This window comes from Rhineura floridana, chromosome 3, assembly GCF_030035675.1.
Source record: "Rhineura floridana isolate rRhiFlo1 chromosome 3, rRhiFlo1.hap2, whole genome shotgun sequence".
NCBI classification, from domain to species: Eukaryota; Metazoa; Chordata; class Lepidosauria; order Squamata; family Rhineuridae; genus Rhineura; species Rhineura floridana.
Window position 1 is genome coordinate 41,843,288 of NC_084482.1, and position 23,579 is coordinate 41,866,866.

Genomic DNA, 23,579 nt, shown 5'->3' on the forward strand with positions numbered 1-23,579 from the left:
GTAGGAAGCAGAGAATGTCATTTATACTTGCTTTCCTTGGAATTAAACCCTTATTTTGTGACCACGTCGAGAAGGCCTTCCCATGTAGTCTCATATATTCTAATTGTGGAAGGGCATCTTGAGGCCATCATAGTTTCCATCACTTGAGCTGGAATGCCTCATTTTAAGAGACGTCGCCTCTCAATCTCCAGACATGAAGTGCCAGCCATCCCAGGTCTGGGTGAAGAAGCTGTCCCTGAGACAATAGGTCTTCCCTGAGGGGAATTTGCCACGGAGGATCGATTGATAGATCGACGAGTTCCGGGAACCAGGGTCTCCCCTGGAAATTATTGGAAGAGGTAGGAAGGTGTAGAGTTGTCCTTGGGACCACTGAGACGTCAGAGCATCTATGCCTTACGCCTCTGGTGTCACGCATCTGGAGAAAAATCTTTTCACCTGGCGGTTGAGGTGTGTAGCAAATAGGTCCACCTCAACTCTGCCAAAGCATCTCACTATTTCCTGAAAGGCTGATGAACCTTGTCTGCTGAGCCAATCCGCTTGGCAGTTGTCCTCCCCCTTGAGGTATTCCGCAAGGATTGAGTCCACATGTGTTTCCGCCCACTGGAACAGCAGGGCAGCTTCCTTCTAGTTGTAGGGAGCATGTGCCTCCCTGATGATTCAAATGTGATTTGGCCGATACGTTGTCTGTCCTGACCAGCACCCTCCCCCAACCATTTCTATGTGAAGTGCCTCAGGGCTAGCCGAATTGCAAGAAGCTCCAGAAGACTGAATGGAAGTACTGACTCCTGTGGTGACCAAGCCCATTGTATCATCTGGCCATCACAAATGGTTCCCCAGTCTGTCAGGCTGGCATCTGAGGTGATCAGGGTCCATGGAGGGTCCTGGAACAGCACTCCCCTTAGTAGATTGGGTTTGTGCGCCCACCATAGCAGGGAGTGATAGACCACTGGTGAAAGTGCTACCTTCTGGTGACGCCTGGCCACAATGTCACTTTGAAAAGGCAGTAGTGCCCACTGGAGTGCTGCAAGTCTATGGTGGCCCCAAATGTATTATGCGGTGGGCTGGACAAAGCTGGCTCTTGGTTTGGTTGACAAGGAAGCTGTGATCCTTGAGGCATGCCAGGGTGATGTGCAGATCTTCCCAAGCCTTGTGGAGGGACGGAGACTGGAGCAGAAAGTCATCCAGGTAAGGAAAGACATGGACCCCCTGCGTCCTGAGGTGTGCCACCAGAGCAACCACGATCTTCGTGAATACTCTGGGGGCAGATGCCAGACCAAAGGGCATGACCCTGTACTGAAAGTGATCCCCCCCATCGCAAACCAGAAGTAACGTCTGTGAGGCGGAAAAACAGGGACATGCGGATAGGCCTCCTTCAGATCGATAGATGAGAGGAAGTCTCCCTTTCTCAATGCCTCTTTGATGGACAGTAAAGTTTCCATGCGGCACCTGCGGTATTTTATGAGCTGATTTAAGTTCTTCAAATTGAGTACCGCCCTGAAAGAGCCATCTTTTTTCACAACTCTGGAGAATACGGAGTAGATTCCTGAAAACGTCTCGCCTCTTGGCTCTATTGCCACAATCTGCAGAAGGTGGGAAATCGCTCGAAGAGTCCTTTCCTGCTTGTTCGGAGATGTTGAGAGGGGGAGGGGATAAACTTGGTTGGAGGGAGGGAGGTGAATTCCAGCCTCAGTCCATATCTGAGGGTGTGCAGTATTGGTCCGAAGACATGTCCCTCCAGTGGTGGGCAAAGTGTTGAAGGTGTCCTCCCACCTGAGGGACCCTGTTGTCAGAATTGATGCTTATTCCTCTCAGACTGGGATCCAAAACCGAATCTATTGGGGAAAGGTTGTTGGCTTTTAGACTGGGTACGTTGTCTATTCCAGAAGGGACGGCTGGTACGGGACTCCTTTGCTCTTCCGAATGCCCTGGAACCTCGAAAGGACTGGAAGGGCAAATAAGGATGGAAAGGTCTACAGAAGAATCTTTTGTCATCTCGTTTGTTGGCAGAAGGCATAGCTTTCTTCTTTTCCTTCGACTCCAAGACCCCAGCTAGGGCGTCGTTGCCAAATAGTTTGCCACCCACATAGGGCTCAGATGCAAGATTAGAGCGGGCTGCAGTATCAGCCTCCCAATGGTGTAACTATAGAGTTCTTCGAGTGAAAACACTTGCTGAAAACTGCATGGCGTCCATGGATGCATCTGCCATAAAGGTCACTGCTCTCGAGATTTTCAGAGGGGACTTCTGGATTTGAGCCGGATCCTGCTGCAGGCCGTCCAATAGGTCCTCTAGCCACAGCGGGGATGCTCTTGCGAAGACCGAGGAGGCTCCTGCTGCTCTGATGGAGAGTGCACTGGTCTCATGAATCCTCCTAAGGCCTAGATCCAGCTTGTGCTCTGACGGATCCTTGAGGTGGGCATCTGAGTCTTTCAGGTTCAAGGACAGATTTAGTAAATTGACTATGGGGGCGTTGAGCAGAAGAACCTCGAGGTGGTCCATGATGTGTTGTTCCAATATATAGTATTTGTTGGCAGTTGCAACCGATTTCTTGAACTGCAGCGGGGCATCAAATTCGGACTTGATCACTTTAGGCAACAGTGATGGAAGTTTTAGCACCCTTGACTTGGGTTTCGAGTCTGGACACACAGCCAAAATTCTAGATGCTGAGAGAGCTGGAGGATCTTCCAGAGAATTTAGGTTCAGAGTTTCCATTGCCTTGCACAGGAGTGGAAGGAAATGAGCCCCCTGCAAAATCCTATTTTGACCTTCATCACACCTCCTCCCTGATGGCTTTTCGCCAAGCTTTAAAGACCTGGCTGTTCAGGCAGGCTTATGGGATTTCTGGGGTGGGTTAGGTTTTTATATTGTATTACTGAAGGATGGTTTATTGCTGTTAATATTGTAATTTGCTATATGCATATGTTTTTATATTGTATTTATATTGTGTACGTCGCCCAGAGTGTCCGCTTAGGCGGACAGATGGGCGACTAATTAAATAAAATTTTATTATTATTATTATTACTATTGGTCACTACTTCCTCTGACTCCGAATCTCCACTCCATTCTTCCTCATCAAGGACAATCAGCTCGTTGTCTAGGTCCACCGTTGCCTCTTACTGGAGTTGAGGATGCCTGCTCCGTGAGGCGGCACAAGGGTCCAGTGATGCCCTGCCCAGTGGTTGGGGCGCGTTTGAAGAAGAGCAGAGTGTAGTGAGGCCCTGCGCCACTTGCACTCTTGAAGGTGGCAGAGTGGGTGCTGTGGCTGGTGTGTCCTGTGTGGGGTACCAAGCCTCAGCCGTTGATGTGGAAAGATCTCTGGCTAGATCTGTTAGGAGAGAATCTCTCAGCTGGTCCTTTAATTGTTGTAGCATGTGCAGTGATAACTGAAACTGTAGAGGTTGAGCATGAGAACAGTGTGGGTTGTGCACCACCCCCTGAACTTGGAGTTCCTGATGTGAAGAGGGTGAAATGAAGGATGCTTCACCCCTCTTCTCCTGTAACGCTTAGTGAGGCGTAGCTATCTCAAGGAAGCCTTCAAACTCCTCAGCAGAAGACAATGTAGAAAAAATCGCCTCCAGGGTGGGCTGGAATTGGGTGCCTTCCTCCTCAGATAGGGTTTCCAGGTCCCTCTGTGACCTGCACATGTTGCTATGAGCCTCCTTTGGTGCAGCCCCGTGCATCACCAGGCCGTTGCTTGTCATGACTGGTTCACCTACTTCTCTTAGGTGCCAGTCTTTGTGGAGCCACCCTGCCCACGACAGTAGACGCCTCAGCCACTTCATGCCTGCTAGAAGAGGGGCGGGCTATGGCTACCTCTGTCTGGGATTCAATAGAACTTAAAGGCCCTAGGGCCTGGTTGGATAAAGCCAGAGGCACAACTTCCATTGTAGTGTGAGGCTGAAGTAACTTAGGTTTCTTTGGTGGGTGGTCTAATTTGCGTGTCCCCATGGGCGCAAACCACGCTGCGGGTCTTATGGGGGCTAAGGGCTGTGATAATAGCTGGGCCAGGTGCTGATGAGCTGCGGGGGGGAGGGATACGCTTCCCCCATGGCTGAAGCGTCCCACTGAGGCCTTCCACAGGTGAGAGGAGGGGGTGGCAGGCACTCAGCGTCCTGGGGAGCACGCTGCAAGAGGCGTCCCCACTCATGCTGTGAAAGGAGGAGGCTGGTCGGGTGATTGCCAGTAGACAGGAACAGATGCGTCTGAGAAACGAGGCTGGTGGGGGGGAGGCAGAGTCCCACAAAGAAGACAGTGGTCTCGCAGCGGAAGCCGTGGGGCGGCTGCTTTGCAGTTGGCTCAGCGCCACAGCGAAGACTTGGGGGAGGAAACGTAAAATGACAGACCCCTTTTTGTTTGTTTTAAACAAGACACACATAGGAAACAGTAAAGGAAGGAAAAGGTACAGACACACAATAGGAAAAAAAACACCAAACTATACAGGTCTGAACAGAGAGGAGCTAGATCAACTGTTCTTGGTAGAAGGCAGGAGAAAAACTGAAATAAGGAGCTGCGCAGAGCAGGAAGTCCTTGTTAAAAAAAAACTCTTTAGCACTCTTCTGCCTTCAACCACTAGGTAGAGCTGGCTATCCACCTGAGATCAGCTTTTCCATGCACAGTAGAACAGTACTGCTTAAGCCAGGCAGGAAAACAAACTGACATTCCAGGGAAGTGGCTAAGGCGAGAGTCTTTTGGACTGTTAACTCTTTCCTGCCTCAAGCAACAGGAGATGAAAACAATACCCAAATTATGGAATCTTTTTGATGAGGTGCACCTGGTGCCAACACTGTTATCTTTTCAGCGCCAGGTCAAGACTTTCCTCTTCTCGCAGGCATTTTAGTATGTGTTCTATATTGTTTTAAATTTTTAAATTGTGTTTTAAATTGTTTTTAAAAGATGTATTTTAAATTGTATTTGTTTTTAGTTATTGTAAACCACCCAGAGAGCTTTGGCTATGGGGTGGTATACAAGTTTAATAAATAAATAAATAGGGGGTGTCCTGAACCCCACCGGAAAAAATACTCTTTCTCTCCATTATGGGGGACAATGCGGAACTCTGTTGGACCCCCAGCATATCTGACATAAAGTTGAGTTGAAATCCTTCAAAGCGACTTTTCTGTAGTACCCTGCAGAGCTTGGAAGTAATTTGCTAGGGAAAATGAATTACTTGTAATTTTATTATTTTTTTGAGGAACAAGTGGGCAATTTCTTTACAATTTGAATGTAACAGAACAAGAAGTAATTTCATTATTTTTGAGCTGTAATTGTAATGTTTCCAGTGTTACCTTTGGGCATTACTTTGGGGAGGGGGAAAGCAGGGGAGACATTCTGCTCCTCTGATTCGTGGATAAAAATCATGTGCTTCTGTGCAGCGTCGCTCTTCCCTTGTGCTCTATAGGTGTTTAGGAGGCGATGAGGGAGGAGGTGGAGAGTGAGACAGGCGTGGAGAAAAAATGGTTAAAAAAATGGATGGTGGTGGAGAAGAATGGAGGGAGAAAGGAGCTGGAGGGCAAGGAGGCTGCAGCAGAATGGAGATGAAGAACTGTGGAGGTGAGAGACAATGATGACATGTGCGCATGTTTGGCGCACGACGCTCTGAGCAGTGGCCTCTGCCTCCCTCCTCAACTCCCCTCTTACCAGCAGAGAGAAGAGAGCCAAAAGCCTCCTCACGGTAGAGGCTTTGGGGTGAGTGAGGGGCAGGCAGAAGTTGCAGCAGCAAGCAGCCAGGGTCCTAAAGAGCTGCTGCTTCCAGTTTTCTTTCCTGCCCTTCCTTTTTTCCTAACAACCAGGATGTATCTTCATCTTCTGAAGAAGGTATTCCCTGTAAATTCTTTTGTGCAAATTAAAAAATTCCCCTCCCCATGGCAAATACAAAGAGTTCCAAACAGGCACTTGTTAAAAATGATTGTATAGTTAGCTTACAGTACAACATATACAAGTCTACTCAGAAGTAAGTCTCTTTATGGTTAATGAGGTTTACTCCCAGGTAAATCAAATTGTGTATAGGATTGCACTAATTAGGCACAATAAGAACTCGTTGAAGCCTTGAAGTTATACTAATTTTGGTGTGGGGGGGGGAGAAAAAATATGACACTTCATAGTACAAAGGTGCATCAATCTGGTTAAAGCAAGTAAAATTTTATGCCTATAATACAAGGACTAACCTGTAATCCAATACATGTCTACTCAGAAGTAAGTTTCACTGGGTTTAATGGGACTTACTCCCAGGCAAGTGTGTACTTACACACTTACCTGGGAGTAAGTCCCATTGAACCCAATAAAGCTTACTTCTGAGTAGACATGTATTGGATTGTGGCCTTAGTTTGTATATATGTCTACTTCTAATTAAGCCTCATTGAGTTAAATGGATAAATATATAGGATTGCAGATTTATTTTTACTTCTGAAAGGAACGAGCTGTCAGACAGAATTTAAGAGACATACTTTTCTGGACATGTTTGAAACAGGTGGATAGGTGGGAAGGGAGTTATGTTAATCTAATTGGGTCATCAACATAGTGCCCTCCCAGACGTTGTTGGACTACAACTCCCATCAGTCTCAGACAATATAACCAATTATCAGGGATGATGGAAATTGTAGTCCTACAACAACTGGAGGGCACCATGTTGGCTATCCCTGGTCTGTAAATCCACACAAGTAACTTTTGTTGTTGCAATACATACAAGAACATAAGAAGAGCCTGCTGGATCCAACCAGGGCACATCTAGTCCAGCATCCTGTTCTCACAGCGGCCAATCAGGTGCCCTAAAGGGAAACCTACAAGCAGGACCTGAGTGCACAAGCAGCACTCTCCTCACTTGTATTCCCAGCAACTGATATTCAGAAGCATACTGTCTCTGACAGTGGAAGTAGAACATAGCCATCATTGCTAGGTGCCACTGATAGCTTTATCCTCCAGGAATTTGTCTAATCCTCTTTTAAAGCTATCCAAGTTGGTGCCCATCACTGCTTCTTGTGGTAGCAAATTCCATCGTTTCACTACATGCTGTGCAAGAGTGCATCTTTCATTGCAGGAAAATGCATAACGTTTATTCTGGTGGATTACTTTTGATATGTGCATTTTCTGTTTACCTATGTTATATCTCTTAAGTTCTACTTCTGACAGTTCAATTGTGCATACATGTCTACCCAATAAGTTCAATGAGAGTTACTCCCAGGTAAATTAAGTACAGGATTAAGTTACCTCTAAGTTACACTGTTGACAAAAAAAAAATTACAAAGGCAACTAGTAAAATACTAAAGTTTGCATTTTTCTTTAATAATAGGGGATTGCCATATAGATAGAAATGTATTTTAGTTGAAAGGGGTGCTGCGGTGTTTTTTGCAGCACAACACAGGCATGCCTTCAAGAGCTGCAATAGGACACCTGTTCAGTACTTCTCGGCCTTTTGGCTAAGATCAAGTGTAGTAATGACTGCAAAAAGACATTCCTTGTTTAACGTGCTCTTTGAGCAAAGATGAGACGTAACAGAATATATTGTAAAAGCAGCATTTCCAGTGTAAAATCTGATTTCGAGTGAAAAAGTATAAGTGTGTTGGGGTATCACCATTGCTGGGGTGGGGGGGTGGATGTGAGATCCTGTTATGCCATTCCGTTAAGCTTATGGATAAATTATTCTGCTACCCTCTGTGCGTATGTGTGTTTATTTTTAATGTCATTTTAAGCTACTTAGATGTGCAAAGCAGCCAAGGCCAGCACCTTGTAGGTGTTTTTTCTAAAAAAAGTAACTGAAATGTAATTGTAGTTACTGAGTAACAGTAATCAGTTACTTTCAGAGCAATTGTAATGGTAATTTATTACTTTTTGGGGGGGCATGTAATAGTAATTGATTACTTTTTAAAAGTAATCTTCCAAACTCTGGTACCCTTTAAGTAGAAGTGAAACCACTGCAACACAGTGGTCCCAATTTGCATAGCCTTTCCAGGAAGATGGCATGGTTAATGACGATACAACTAAAAGCTTCACTCAATTGGTAAACAATGCTAAATGACTGTTTCCCAACATAATGAAAGGCGTATGCAACCCTTCTATTAGGTCTGAAAGTAGACTTCAAAAGACAGGAATGTGAAACTTCATAGAGGTCAGCTAAAGGATATCAAGATAATGCCACACAAGACCAAATTCCCACTGGAGAAACTAAAAAACTAGAAGTTCTCAGTTTAAAAAGCGATTTATCATTTTTCTAGGAAAATATCCCTTTGGAACTCTCTCCCATTAGATATCAGACACCATCTCTATTGTCTTTTTGGCACTTACTGAAGACCTTACTTTTTCAACAAGACTTTTAAGTAGAGATTTTTATCCCAGTCTGTATCTGTATTGTTTTTATTTATGTTTTTATTGTTTAATTGCTTTGAGATGTTTACGGGAAAACGATTCATAAGTGAAATGAATAATACAAAGAGAAGAGTTCAACTGTAATGCCATTTGCCTACCTCCTTGAGTGGCTGGTACATTAACAGCAACTATCTTGCTATTTGCTGGTAGAGGCAGCTTTGTTATCACTTTGCCTGCCATAGTTACTGGACTGCTTGCAATCTGGAAAGTCTGACCACTGCTGGAAATGGTTGTTGCTGATGTAGCCGTTGTACCCGTGGCTAATAAAACAGAAATAGTGGTCAGTTTCTGATTCGAACATATCGATAGTATTTTAAAAAAAAATTACTATAACTTCTAGATGTCATATTTCTGTTTTCTTGTGACAGGTCACTAACAGCAAATATTATAATGCCATTATTTAAATGTATTGTATGGTTGTATTTAACACTGTATGTATTCTAAATAAACTATCTTCAAGAAAGAAAAGCTGAAGTAGTTGAGTCTTTTCTTTGTTAGAGGGCGGAAAGTGAAGAGAGGGCAAGATTGTAAGATAAAGTATGGTTGCAACAGTGAATAAAGAAATGCCTTTTAAAAAATCTCTCAAGTTAATAGTGCTTCAGTTCATCCAGTGAAAATGTTCAGGAGAGACAAAAAGGAAGGGCTTGCTTCATACAACACAATTTATCACCACAAGATCCGGTACGGTCACACACTTTAACAAATTAAAGCTATAAACTCCTGCAAGCCGTGACAGCTAATTCAAACCTTGATGGTCACAGGCAGCATCCCTTTTTGCGTGACAGAATTTAGGGATAAGCATTCCCTATCATCATCATGCATTGATTTGAGCTTCCCAGGAGAACTTGGCTGATCTGTTGAGGAGATAGGATGCCTGGCCTGATCCAGCAAGGCAATTCTTATCCCACTATAAAGCAGTGTGTGCATACACTATATTGACAAACAGTACTGTTAACCCAGAACTCAATTACCAACTACAACTTTCAACAGAGACACATTCTCCATACCAGTTCAAGAATGTGGCTGAAGAATCAATTAGGTTTAAATACTCCAAGATGATCCCAGCACCCCTCATACAGCCACCCTCCAGGGGCATGCAAAACTGCTGCTAAGCTCATGGCCAGAAGAGACTAATGTGAACATTTTGTTTACATGAACTGGTACCTCCAAGTGGAAACTGATCACAGTAATTTGTGAGACTGCAGAGGAGTTTTACAAGCTGCTGAGTTAACACAGCAGCAGGACCAGATTATACAAATACAACCTTTGTGTGAATGCTTCACAGCTGCAAGCTTAGCATCAGTTCCCTACACTCTCCGAGATCATGGCTACAAGTTGCCTAGGTATATGAAGTGGCTTCGATATTATAAGTAAAAATGTGGTTATAAGCAAAAAAAAGTGTGAAGGCTCTCAGCTGCTCCCCCCCCCCCCCCAAATTCAATCATTTACCTGCTGAAGACTGGCCTTGTTTAACCCATGTTGCAAAAGTCTGATGGAAGTTCTTGTTCTGCTGGAATGTTACTGTAGCTGGAGATCCCATTTTCGTAGCAAGTACCACTTTGGCTCCACTGGGCACAGAGCGTGGTAATGGACCAACCATAACTTTCTGAGGAGTGGAAACTGTGGTTGCAGTACTGCTAGTAGTTGTAGCTGTAGTGGCACCACATACTGCAGGCAACTGTTTCTGTTGTTCTAGCCGTTTCTAAAGGAGTTAAGGCCAACAATAAAATGAAGAAAAGCTATCAATAGTCCACTCAAAAATATCAGCCCTCTCACCATGTGGTAAAAAGTACACTAAGACTGCTGCAATCTTATGCACACTTATTTGAAGGCAAGTTACATTAAACACAGCAGGACTTTTTTCTGAGAATGCACAAGTTTCCACTGTATGCCTCATATTTCCAGTACACAGAAGTCATTTTAAATGTGAGAATATTTTTTAAATGTTAAGCCAATACAATTGCAGACGCAGCTAGCAATGTGAATGCTTCAAAAGAACAAGTCCTTTTGAAGACTTGAACAGATCAAAGGTGGTGTACTATACTCAGGGCGGATTAAGCTGAGGAGGGCCCCTAGGCTGATTGGTGTTTGGGGGGCCCTATCCACACGCTTCACCTACCTTTCCGTTGGTTTTTGCGGCGCATGCAGGTTTGCCATGCAATCATGTTTAGGATAGGTAAAAGACCATGGGGAGGGAGGCCTGGATTGGGCAGGGAGGAGGAAGAAGGAAGGAGAGGAAGGAGGAGAAAGACAGGTCTGATCATTTGCATGCTTATTGAGTTCAGTGGGATTTACTCCTGTGCAATCATGGCTAGGATAGGTAAAACTGACCATGGGGGAGGGGAGAGTAGAGGGAAGAAGGAAGGGAGAGAGAGGAGCGGAAAGAGGAGTAAAGGAAGGGGAGGGGGAGGGAAGGGATGAAGAAGGGAGAGGGAAGGGGCAAAAGGGAGGTGATGGGAGGGAGGAGGAGGGGAGGGCAGATTTGATCATTTGCATGCTTGAGTTCAATGGGATTTACTCCCATTGAAAATGAAATGGACTGCCTTCAAGTTGATTCCAATTTATGGCGACCCTATGAATAGGGTTTTCATGGTAAGCGGTATTCAGAGGGCATTTACCATTGCCTTCCTCTGGGGCTGATAGGCAGTGACTGGCCTAAGGTCACCCAGTGAGCTTCATGGCTGTGTGGGGATTCGAACACTGGTCTCCCAGGTCGTAGTCCTAGGAGAGGTAAAACTGACCGAGGGGGAAGAAGGGGAAGGAGGGAATTGGAAGTGGTGGGGGAGGGGTGAAGGAAAGGGGGAGGGAAGGGACAAGAGGAAGGGAATAGGAGGGAGGAGGAGGGGAGGGCAGGTTTGATCATTTGCATGCTTTTTGGGTTCAGTGGGATTTACTCCTGTGCAATCATGCTTAGCATAGTTGAAACTGATCTGGGGGAACAGGGAAGGAAGGAGGAAGGCAGGAAGGGAGAGGGGAGGAGATTGGATGGGTGGGCACTGGGTAGAAGGGAAGCCCTTTTCCTTTCCAAAAGGAAAACATAGTGAACAGTATCATTCTTTTTCAGTGGTTTTCCCCACCTTTGTATTCTACAACAGGCACATGTAGTCTCCCACTAAACCAAAGCTGTCCCTGGCCACATCCACACCAGACCTTTGTTGCACTTTAGATAGTCATGGCTTCCCCCAAAGAATTCTGGAAAGTGTAGTTTGGGAAGGGTGCTGACAGGTGCTAGGAGATGCCCTATTCCCCTCACAGAACTACAATCCACAGGAGAGGGGCTGACTGTTAAACCACTCTGGCCACTGGAGCTCTTTCAGAGGAATAGGCGTCTCCTAGCAACTCTCAGCACCCTTCACAAACTACACATCCCAGAATTCTCTGGGGGAAGCCATGACTGTCTAAAGTGAAATAAAGGTCTGGTGTGGGTGTGGCCTCCTGATTAGGCAAGCCCAGCAGCTGTGAGTCTGGCTTTTAGAACACTGACAGTTGGTTCTTACTGAGCATGCTTAGCCTTATTATTCAGTTAAATGCAAAGTTTCTTAAATTAATTAAAAATCAGCCAGGCATTTATTTAACTTTTAAACTGCAGAAGATGAAGGTCAGAGTATGGGGAAAGGTCAGTAGTAGGATTACAGCTACTCTGTGACCATGGCTAATTTTTAATAAATTTCAACAGATTATGAGAACTCTTGACAGAAAAAAGTCCAAAAGGGGTGTGGTTTTTTTCTCACTTTGAACCCTTGATTCTCTCTGGCTGTTTTGTGTATCGCCATGAAAATTTAGAGAGTTGTTAAGCAAGCATTTCTGAGTTCAGGACTGTAAATCTTGTAAGGTTTTGTTTTGAAATGAGCTTATGGGAAGCATCAGAATGGCATGGGGGGTATTTTCAATTTAACGTTGTGGAATGCAAATAATCCATGCTGACTATAGTATACAGCCACTCTTGTGGCTGTATAATATTGTCTTCATTCCCAATATTAAGTGGTTTTTAACAGATGAAATCTTTAGCCATATTCACTACAGTACTTGGTTGTATTTTTATTTTCTTATATTGCCCCATATACCCAATGATTTGTTATAAAATTCTGACAGAATTTAGAAAAACAGTTTAAAAAAAATTACTTGGCAGGCATATATTGACTATCCAAAACAGAAAGAGTTACTTTGTAAAATTATCTCACACCCATCAATAAGAAATGACATTTAGAATGTTTGTGTGCGCATTAACTTTTTTCAACTGTAGTTAGATGAAATTCTGTTATAAAGGGGGCTGGCTGTTTTAATTGTTTTGCTTTTTATTTTACTGTGATTAAGAAATGAGTTGATTTGTTTAATTTATTATGTTTAAAAATAAACTTGTTTTACTTTTTTTACTTGAAGCTTAGGAAATATTCTGTTCATCTACTAAGTTTGTTCTGATTCTTTTCTTGTATTTCTTGTACTTAATTTTATATGCAATGTTTTTATACTAAATAATTGATACTAAAGAAGATGCTTTGTTCAGTTAATTGTATTTTATTGATTGTGGGGTTTTGTATCTGCTGTTTTAAGATGTTTTGATTTATGCTGTACACTGCTTAGAGTTTTATCTAAATATAGGTGGTATATAAACAAACAAACAAATAAATGTTAAGCAGACACTGAAAAGTATTATCTTGGTGGGCACATCTGAGCTAATTTTCCTCTGTGGGTTCTCCCCGACCCCTTTTTTCATTTCTGCTCTTTTTATTGTTGTTGTTTTAGTTCTGATTATATTTATTTAGTTTTGAAAGGCAGATGTACTAAAAACATAAATTTGGTTTTATCTTATCATAAAGTGCCTTGAGAGGCATTTTGTGCAGAGAGGGGGATATAGACGTTATTATAAATAAATAATGAATGGGACATTAAAAAAGGAAGACAAACATTGGAAGAACTCTAGAGTGACACAGTTCCGGGTAAACAGGAAAAGTTATAGATTTTTATGATTGCATTCAAATATCATAATTAGGAGATTAAGTTTGCATCCATTTTTAAAATATACAGCTACACAAAATTAACAACAAATAGTTTTCTTTCCAACAAGAAAACATCTTTGATTCCATGCTTGGCAAGGTGCCAAATATTACTTCCATGAGATCTAGGCAAAGTATTATCTTGGCAACCTCTAATGTAACACCCTTGTAAGACTGGAACACAATACTGAAAAAAGCATCAAATTCCAAATTATAAGTAATATTAAAAGCACAACCAATAACAAATTTTAATATACCAATGTAGTTTTCCAATAGGCGTGTTTGTTTTTACTCATATGAATAAGTTCAAGCAATTATATATAAGGAAGAGACCTATGTTTATTTTAGGATGCACAAATGCAAACAATGCAAACTTCAACAGGCGGGACTACTAAGAGGCTATCCCACCTGCTGGGCAGCCAACCGCTGTTGTTTTAGTTGAGCCTCCATTTGGGCCTTGAATTCCTCAGCCTTCTTCTGTTCACTAACCTTAGCCTGTTGCTCAACCGCTTGTGCCTTTTCCTTCTCCACTCTGTAAACGAGATGAAGAGGACATTAACAGGACATTATAAATAACTATAAACATATGTTTTAAATCAACAGTCTATTTTATATAACACAAAGCAATTTTCCATGACTGAAATGCTACATCTAATTTCCTGAAACATTCTAGTGCTACACTGTTGCACTTCTCCCTTGATCAAATACCTTTGCCTTCTTATGTGAACATTCTCGAATCTGGCTGTTGCCTGTCAGTTTAATGACATGGAATTTCCATGAACATTCTAACTTCTCAGGATGAAGTTCTATAACAGAAACTCTATGGATTACATCAGCAGTTCCCAAACTGTAGTCCATGGCATGCCTGTGGATTTGTGGTTAAGGATGGGAGACAGCACAACCATTGCACTGAATATTCATATTGATTTTTAATTGCATTTTTATTGCTGCATTTATTTCTTAAATTGCATTTGATTGTATTAAAATTTGAATTCTATGGAATTACAATTGCTACAATGGGCAGAAAAAGTATTAAATGGTCTGCTAAGACTCTCAGGAATTTTTAAGTGATCCATGAGGAAAAAAGTATGGGAGCCACTGGATTAGATCCAGAGTTGTATTTCTGTTTGCAGAAGAAACCAAGAACCAGCAAGGGTTTGCAATGGAATGGGGAAGAAGGTGATTTTCACGAAATTCTCCTTCCCCTGTAGCCACCAGCACCACCTCCCACAATATTCCAGAGGGTCCCCTGAATCAGCAAAAATCATCTCCCTCCTCTTCCTCCTATGGACCATCCCACGGAGCTTCAAGTGAGGACTGATTGGCTTTAAATCTGAAAGAAGACATACTCAGAACTGTGTGGATAAGCAAAACAGAACGGCGGAGGGGCTGGGAAAAGGTAAAAAAATGTGTGTGGAGGGGAGTCCTGATGAAATGGCGTCTGAAGAAATAAATTGAGTATGCACTGGGCCAATAGGCAGGGATATGTTAATATTCAAAAAGGAGGCATGAGTGAAGAAAAGAGAGACCAAGTTATAATTGAGACCAGGAAAACACAGAGCATAAGGACACACAATGGTGTTGCCGTGCTGAGACACTGGGAAATAGCAGAGATTGAAGTTTTAAAAGCTGCCTGCAGAGAGATTATCAAAGGTAGGTGTACAGGCTATATTGGAAACCAAAAATCTTAAACCTGGATAGAGTGAGCATGGAGCTGAGGAAAGAAAGATCAAAGATAAAGGAACAGCTGGGGAAAACCAAAACAGAGATGAGGAAGTGAATTAGTAGGAACCAGTAAACAAAAGAACGGTAAAAACCGAAGGCTGGGGAACAAAAAAAGAGGACTGTAAAGTGAAAGCGTTGGGATTGTACCTAATGTTGCATGAGCATAATAAGGCAAGTTTACTCAGTGCTTGCCCAACAGTGGAAACCACCCATAGTGTCTCAAATTCACATATTGACTGCAATTAGCCAACCAAATATTTGGCTTCAGGTCTCCAGTTTTTTCCACATCCCATTAATTGCTGGCAGGACATGTCAATGGAAGGAACATCTATTTAATAGTGCATAGTAGGTTTTCTTTACTACTTTTTAGACGGTACGTATAGATCAAAATTATTTTTCAACTTTGAACTTATTTTAGATATTCAATCCATAAGTGCACTCCTAATTGAATATTTACACACCTAAGTATAGAGACAAAGCAAGTCAAGGAGCTTCATTTTAAGCTGTCAGTTTACCTTTCAGAAAATGCTTTTATCTCCCATAATTCCAATTCCTCCTCTGCTACCCAGGTTTCAATTATAACTGGGCCTGTTTGTTTTGGAGTTTCTGGCCTTTTAGGTCTCAGTGCACTTGATCGAAGACCTTTCCTTTGAGGTGTAGGAGTTTCTGTAGGAAAAAGGCACAGAAATATTCATATTAAATATCAACAAGGACTCAGGTTATAAAATAAGGTTCCCTTGGATACACACACTCGCCTTTAAGTAATTTGGGAATTTTACCTTTTGGAGCCTCTGGAACACCAATAGGACAAATAATTTTTCGTATACAGTATTCTGATCGAATTCCGTATGGTCCAACATCTCTTCTCTTGATAATTTCAGTTGTTGTAATTTCTGTTTCTGATGTTTCTACAAATATTTATTTCAAAAGTTTCATTTGTAAGTTTAGTTAAAAAAAATGTCTCTCCACAAATACTTGAACAGCTTATTCTAAAATGGTTGAAATATTGGAGTTTTGCTTTTTTTAAAAGTCCAGATTTATTTTCAGTTAAAATAAGCAACTCAGTATTGGTTTTAAATGACCTGATGTACCATAGCTCAAAACATAATTACCAGAAAACAAATGCCCTACTTATCAGTCAAGGATGTAACCAAAAGATCATTCTAGTGTTACACAGGTAACTTCCATTAATTATTACTATAATTAGAAAGAGAAGGAAAGTTTTAATCAATTGTGCAATCTATAAGACACTCTTAAAGATTTACTATCTCAAACTTAAGTTGCAGATTATGAAGAAACCTATAATGAAATAAAATGTGTGATATTATTGGGAATCACATTTTTCAGTAAAGTAACTAATGAATGAGGTAAGATTTATAAACTTTAGTGGTTGGAATACAAAAAAGATTTTTGCAAGTCAACTGGGTTCAGAAATAATGTCCCCACTCCAATAAACTATGGTCTGTAGGAGTGAGAAGGAGCAACTAGCACAAGCTCTGCCTTCTCTTTTGTGTCCAACTGTGGAGGAAACTTCCTGGTTTGCTAAACTATTTTCTCCACAGAGTCTGAATCAGGAAGCTGGTTTACGGGGTTCTGTAAGCCAACACTGCAAACCACATTTTGACCCTTGCTTGTAGGGAGTACTTAAAACATTTCCCAGTTTAGACCTCATGGCTAACTGTGGTTTAATAAAGCTGGAAGTCTCCTTCGTAGTCAGACACAGATAGAAGGAGCATATGACCTTGTTTCTTGTTCCTATTCCAATGAACTATAGGGTTGTATCCAATATAGTTGTCCCATTAGCACAATAACTTCCAATTACGCAACAGGACTTCCTTTCTCTCTGATTGCACACCCCCTGTGCTCCCTCCCAAATCTGTTCTGGGGGCTCCCCCAACACTCTGGAGCAGATGGGGGGGCAGAGGAAAAGGAAACCTCATTGCACAGGCAGAAGTCCTTGTATTAATGGCAGGCCTGGTCTCCCTGATGGGGGTTATGGGACTGAATCGGCCTTGGTCACCCTGACCTTTATTGGGAGAAGAACAAGGGGAGTGCAATCCTATTATTCTTACTTGGGGTCTTGGCAGCTTATGATACTATTGACCATGGTATCCTTCTGAGCCGACTTGGTGAGATGGATATTGGAGACACTGCTTTACAGTGGTTCCGATCCCACCTCTAGGGTTGTTTTCAGAGAATAGCATTGGGCGATTGTCTTTCGGTCCCCTGGCAGTTGTGCTCTGTGGTTTGCAGGGTATCATCTTGTCCCCCATGCTGTTTAATATCTATATGAAGCCCTTGGGAGCCGTCATCAGGAGATTTGGGACGAGGTGTCACCAGTACGTTGATGATACCCAGCTTTATTCCTCTGTAGCATCTGAATCGGGAGAGGCCATGCAAGCCCTGGACCGGTGTCTGGACTTGACGGTGGGATGGATGAAGGCCAATAAACTGAGTCTGAATCCTAGCAAGACGGAGGAGCTGTGGGTTGATGGTTCCCGAGTTCGGATAACTGGTCAGTTGCCTGCTTTGGATGGGGTTGTACTCCCTCTGAAAAAGCAGGTTTGTAGTCTGGGGGTGCTCCTGGATCCAGCTTTGTCACTAGAGGCCCAGGTGATCTCAGTGGTTAGGAGTGCCTTTTACTAGCTTTGGCTGGTAAGAGAGCTGCGGCCGTTTCTGGACGGAGATAGCCTGACCACTGCTGTCCATGCACTGGTAACCTCCAGGTTGGATTACTGTAATGTGCTCTATGTGTGGCTGCCCTTAAGGTTGGTCCAGAAGCTGCAGCTGGTGAAAAATGTGGCGGTACAACTGCTCACTGGAGCAGAGTATCGCCAACATGTCACCCAGCTGCTTGAAAGAATTGCACTGGCTGCACATTAGCTACCAGGCTAAGCTCAAGGTTCTAGTTTTGGTGTACAAAGCATTAATGCAGCTTGGGACCAGAATATCTGAAAAATCATCTTACCCCTTATATACCCAGTCGATCAGTATGCTCTGCAGGAGGTCCGTTCCGCACAACATAGGAAGCGGACTTTTAGCGTAGTGGCACCTACCCTTTGGAATTCCCTTCCCTTAAATATTAGACAGGCTCCATCTCTGTTATCTTTTTCGTGCCTACTGAAGATCTTCATCTTTCAACAAGCCTTTTAAGTACTGACCTTATCCCAGTCTGCATCTGTGTTGCAATTGCTTTTTAAGGAATTTTTAAAGCTTTTAAAAAAAGATGTTTTTAAATATGTTTTGTTTTAATATATTTTAATGTCTGTTTTTACAATGTTTTAGAATGTTTTTGTTTGCCACCCTGGGCTCCTATTGGGAGGAAGGGCGGGATATAAATTTAATAAATAAATATATAAACAACAACAACGTTGCATACAAGCCGTAAGTTGTTGGTCTTTGAATGTTATGCCTGAATCTGGCCTCAATGTGCCTTGGATACCTGGTTCCACTTAATGAAACCCACAATGCTAGTCAATACAACATTATTAGCATTTCTGAACATATCCTCCTTAATAAATATCTTTCTTTTTATGACACATAATTCAGCCTTAAAATTATGTGAAGTTCATGAAATCTCTTAAGTAACATTTCTAACTACTGCATTACCATGCATTTCTATGCACACAGTAAGATTAGCTGGAAGAAGATCCCTGAAAGAAATAGGATATACCTTCTGAGACATAGCCAGGTAGGAATGGAGTCAATGAAATACAATGCCTCCAATTCCCATACCAGACAAATGATCCAATGGGAAAATCAACGTGTTCAGATACCCCCCCCAACCTCTCCTCTCACAAATATTGCTTATCAGAGTAACCAAGGAGATTTCAGTGCCAAATTGGAAGCCAGTTTGAAATGGGTCTAGTGCATATGAAGGATAATGATAATCATGGATCCATCCATGATAGCACTTTCTCCAAAACAAACTTTTGCTTCAAAAGGCTCAAATTTATATAGCATGTTACAAGTTTTGAAATAATAGTTAAATAATAGTTAAAGTATTCCTTAAAATTCTACCTGTGCGTGTAGTTCCTCCACCAGGTGGGGGTTTGGAAGCCATATCATCCCACTTTAGACATGCCCAGAGTAACCTCAACATAAGGCTAACTCCTGCCAAAGATTTTACGGTTTGAAGTCGATATCTAGAAAAATTCATAAAGGAAGTCATATAATTCACACCTCCAAGTTCTTAAAGTATCTCTTCTAAATGCTATTGGTCTCAGAGATAAAGCGAAGGTTTTTTTACTTATAGTTAAAGTGGAGGGTATTTTTTATGTAAATTACATAAATCTGTGGTACTTGTTATACAGGCACGCGATATCACATATTAAATCTTGCTAATCTACATGCAAGTTTTAAGAACAAACCAAATAAATTCTGGAACAGAAGGCTAACTTTTTCCAACATCATCCGATCGTACTTCCTTGCAGCCACTCCCAGCACTCTAGATTGTAGGAGCCAATGGGAGGGGGAGGAAGGGGAAGTCTCACTGCCCAAAACAGAAATCCCTTTTGCTGACAGAGATTGACACCACTGGATTTCACCCAATATTCACCTACACTCACATAGAGAACTGTAAAGAAGGTAATAATATTTTCAGAGAACACCAAATGACAATTTGAAACCAAACAGGATAAATTACTAGATACTAGGCATTGTGGTGCTGTGATGCCCTGATCAGAAAAAAGAAATTGTTCTTAGTCAATAAAAACAAAAGTTCATGAAAGAAAGGGTGAAGAAATCCTTACTCAAGGACAGCAATCGAATTTGGATGTCCTAATGTATCTAATATTATTTATTTTATATTTTATACTGCCTTTCTGAAAATCACCAAGTTGTGATAAAGCTACAGAAAAGGCCAGAGGCAGAATAGGAACCGTGATCATTCACTTTGAAAATTCTTTCACTAAATACTGACAAAATGAGGGTGGTCAAACAGAAGCCTATTACAAGCACAGATCAAGGCAAACTTACAATATTAAGTCTTTTGTGTAGCAGATAACCCTAGACAATCTGTTTTTACAGAGTATCAAATTTTAACTGGTTCAAATCACAATGGTCAGGTCAAGCTTTTAGGACACTTCCATATGGAGGGTTCTAGTGTCTCCAAGGTGTGTTTCTTCAACGCATTTGACACTTACAATGCAAAACATGCACCACTGCCCTAAATCTTCACCTCTCCACATGGCAGATGAAGGAAGTGCCAGATGTACACAAGCAGCAGGGCAAGTATGCATTTCCCCCCTCCAATACTAATCCTATGCTCTGACTGTACACAAAATATACAGCACGGAAGCAGGAGGAATAACATGGGATTAAGATTTAGAAGGGTAACACTTAAAATAGTGCCAGATGTTCCTGCTAATTATAATACTGCAACAGTTTGTACAATGAAATATTCTCCTACTCAGATTATTTTAAAGGGTTAACACTGTACCTCCAAGTGATACCAAAAGTTGGTCTTGGGGATGGATATGGCCAAATATCCAAAGCAGGCTTAGCCGTATAGTTGAAACAGGGAACCTCTCTGATCCCTCCTTTTCTTGCTAGCTTCCTCAAGTCATCATTGGGCAAAACAAATATGCTCTTTTTACTGCTTTTGGTAACAAACTTCCGGTAAGATGGCAAGGCTGTTCCAGAGCGAGTTTTTTTGGGCCTTGAAAATTTCATTAGCTTCACTTTGTCCCGTGTAGAATATTCCTTGCTGACTGTCATAGAAGTCACTAATGTTCCTCCTGCAGTAGTCAAGCAATCAGTCACTGTTGTTGTAACCACAGTTTTACTATGCTCCTTTACAGAAATGACATCAGTATTGCTATCTGTAGTGGGAGTGGTAAGCTTTGTTACAGTGGTAGTGGTGGTAGTTACAGTGGATACGGAACAGTTTTCAGTAGATGACACCACACTTTCTTTGTTTTCCTTCATGGCTGATAACTCTGATACTTTATAAATAGTTTTGCATTCTGTAGAAACAGTTGATGTGGTGGTCACTTCTGTAACAACAGCTTTTTTTACTGCATTTTCTCCATTTATGTTTTCAGTTTTGTTGTTCATTTGTAATCCATTCTGATCAGCAAAGTCATTACTCAAGCTAGAATCCTCACATGAAATTACGGGTGATGGGGCAGCTTTCTTAACACAAGACGATTCAATTTCCATGCATTCTGTTTCACTATATAAGTTGTTCTCATTGCAGGAATGTAGAGCTGGGATGGCTGTATCATCCACAAGACTAGATTTTTCAGAACACTGCTTTCTTCCAGTATTTTGATTAGACTGAGACATATTATCTTGAGGTAAATCATTCTCTCTTGAATCACCATCAGTATCCACAGAACTCTGTACACACAAGTCACTGACCAAATTATCATTTGTATCTTCCACTGCGATATCACCATTCATAAATGGTTTTACCGATTCATTAGAAGAAAATGGTTTAACTAGAGTACTGCTTTTATTAATATTATTGACTGTAGAGTCAATACTGCTCTCTGTTTGTGCAAGGGTCTCTCGTTTTAAACACTCTTCATTAGGTAATACTTTAAAATCAGTGTCTTTTCCATTAATCTGAAATGCTGCCGGCTTTTCTTTTTCTGTTTGGGTATCCAATTCTCCATGTTTATTATTATTTTTGTCAGCAATACTTTTAATCTGATCAAAGCATTTGTTTATGGAACTTGGCGGGATAAATTTCTCTTCATCTTGCTTTTCACCATTTGTCTCAGTGATTTTCGTCTTCACCACCTCATCAGTAATATTTTCTCCAATCATGTCAGGAATTTGGGCTTCAAATGCCTTTTCTGAAATGAGCTCACTATGTAGTGATTTTAGGCCTAAAAGGGTCTGTTTAGGATTTAATGCAATTTTGGGTCCAGATGCACCTTCACTGTTTTTCAGTGGACTTTCTTTTACATCATTTGGTTGCAGAGAAACCAGCCTGGGATGATCTTCTAAGCTACAAGCTTCTACAGAATCATAGTCCTGTTTTTCAGGTGTTAATGGTTCCTTTCCTATCTTGGTAGAAGATGAAGCATCTCCTTCACAGCTGCTTTCAGTTACCATTGGCTGAATAACATTTTCACATTGAGACTCTGTATTTGTTTGCTCTAAACATTTTGCATCGTCCTCTAGGATACTACATGATTTTGTTTCTTTGTTTTCTATTGGTTTAGAGTCCTCCATAATAAAACTGTCCATGTCTCTCTCCTTACTCTGCGTTTTAATTTTATCCATATCCATGGCTTCAGGAGCACTTTCATTAGTATCCTTCGCCACCAAACTTTGAGAATCTGGACACTGAACTGAAGTTACATCTGCTTCTCCCTCTAAAAGTCTATTCAAGCAAGGCAAAGACTGGATTGATTCACTGGTTTTGGTAAACTGGAGATTGCTAGATGAGAAACGGTCTTTAACAGGATCTTCACTTTTAACTGTATCTGAAATATTGATTCTGCTTGGGGGAGTCGAATCTATCTGCTTTCTATCTCCTGCATTAGCTATCTGTAAGTGATCCTCATTTTCCTGTGGACTCAATGATTTACAACCTGAAGAGTTAGCATTAGCTTTAAGCTTTATTCTTTCTAGTCGCTGCTTTTCTTCCAGTGTAAACTGTTTTACTCTTCTTTCAAGCAGGCCATCTAGTTTTGAGGTTTTTACTTTTCTTTTGTAAAATGTCCTTAAGTGAAAACTCTCACTAACATTGATTAAATCCACATTAATTGGGATTTCTTCGCGTTTTGTGGAGGTATCCACTTTCACTTCTTCAACCTCCATAGGTTCTTCCTTGAAGTCTCTATCATTTTCACCAATTTCTTTCTTCTCTGTGGAGAATAATTTTTAATCAATAAGACATTTTGGTATTTAACATACACACTTGTGCCTGATTACATGTTATTTAGAGAGTAAGAACATCCAACTACTGCAAGTATGTTGTATGGGTCTTTCCCACCTGATCGGCCCAATCCACATGGTTCCATTCACACACATATCGCAACTGTGTGGGATCACACCAAGTGGAAGTGGCTCCTATATGTATGTAGGTGAGTCAATGGAATTTAAGTGCCTTACATCCGCAGATTCAGATTTTTTTTAATTCCCCCTGGATTGTTCTCAGATTTATAGAAACACACATACTCCCTGCTAAGCAGAATTAATCCATGTAAGCCTAAATACTCACTCACCCCATATGGCTTAAGTGCCTAATACCTTCTTTTGCATGATCTGATGTTTCCAGCTGTTCGTTAATTTCAGCTTTTTCTTCCTGCAGTTCATTTTCTGCCTTGGTTCGGCCTCTCTTTGTGGTCTCGGAATTTTCAGTTTCTTTTTGGTCCTTCTTGTGGGGCTCACGGAAATTTTTTATTTTTTCTTTCAAAGAAACATGCTCTGTTTTTACTTTTGCAGGATTTTTTCTTTTATCCAGTTCACGCTGTTTTTCTGGGATGGCAGCAGTATCATTTTTTGCTGGTTTAAAAAAAGGCACATTTTATTTATAGGATTTCTACACC

At 41.6% G+C, this 23,579-nt stretch overlaps 1 protein-coding gene across 12 annotated transcripts in view; it reads right to left on the minus strand.

Moving 5' to 3' along the window:
• The window catches only part of BPTF (bromodomain PHD finger transcription factor), a 116,456-nt gene that overhangs the window by 36,565 nt on the left and 56,312 nt on the right, over positions 1–23,579 (minus strand). For 9 of the 12 annotated variants that reach the window (XM_061615557.1, XM_061615567.1, XM_061615564.1 and 6 more), the window contains 8 exons: positions 23,281–23,535; positions 20,513–22,895; positions 19,093–19,217; positions 15,852–15,980; positions 15,588–15,738; positions 13,756–13,879; positions 9,803–10,055; positions 8,452–8,613 (listed from right to left, as the gene is read on the minus strand). In XM_061615557.1, coding sequence (XP_061471541.1) covers positions 8,452–8,613; positions 9,803–10,055; positions 13,756–13,879; positions 15,588–15,738; positions 15,852–15,980; positions 19,093–19,217; positions 20,513–22,895; positions 23,281–23,535 — 3,582 coding nt within the window. The remainder of the gene's footprint in view (positions 1–8,451; positions 8,614–9,802; positions 10,056–13,755; positions 13,880–15,587; positions 15,739–15,851; positions 15,981–19,092; positions 19,218–20,512; positions 22,896–23,280; positions 23,536–23,579) is intronic. The other 3 variants (XM_061615560.1, XM_061615568.1, XM_061615561.1) reach the window with 1 other exon arrangement.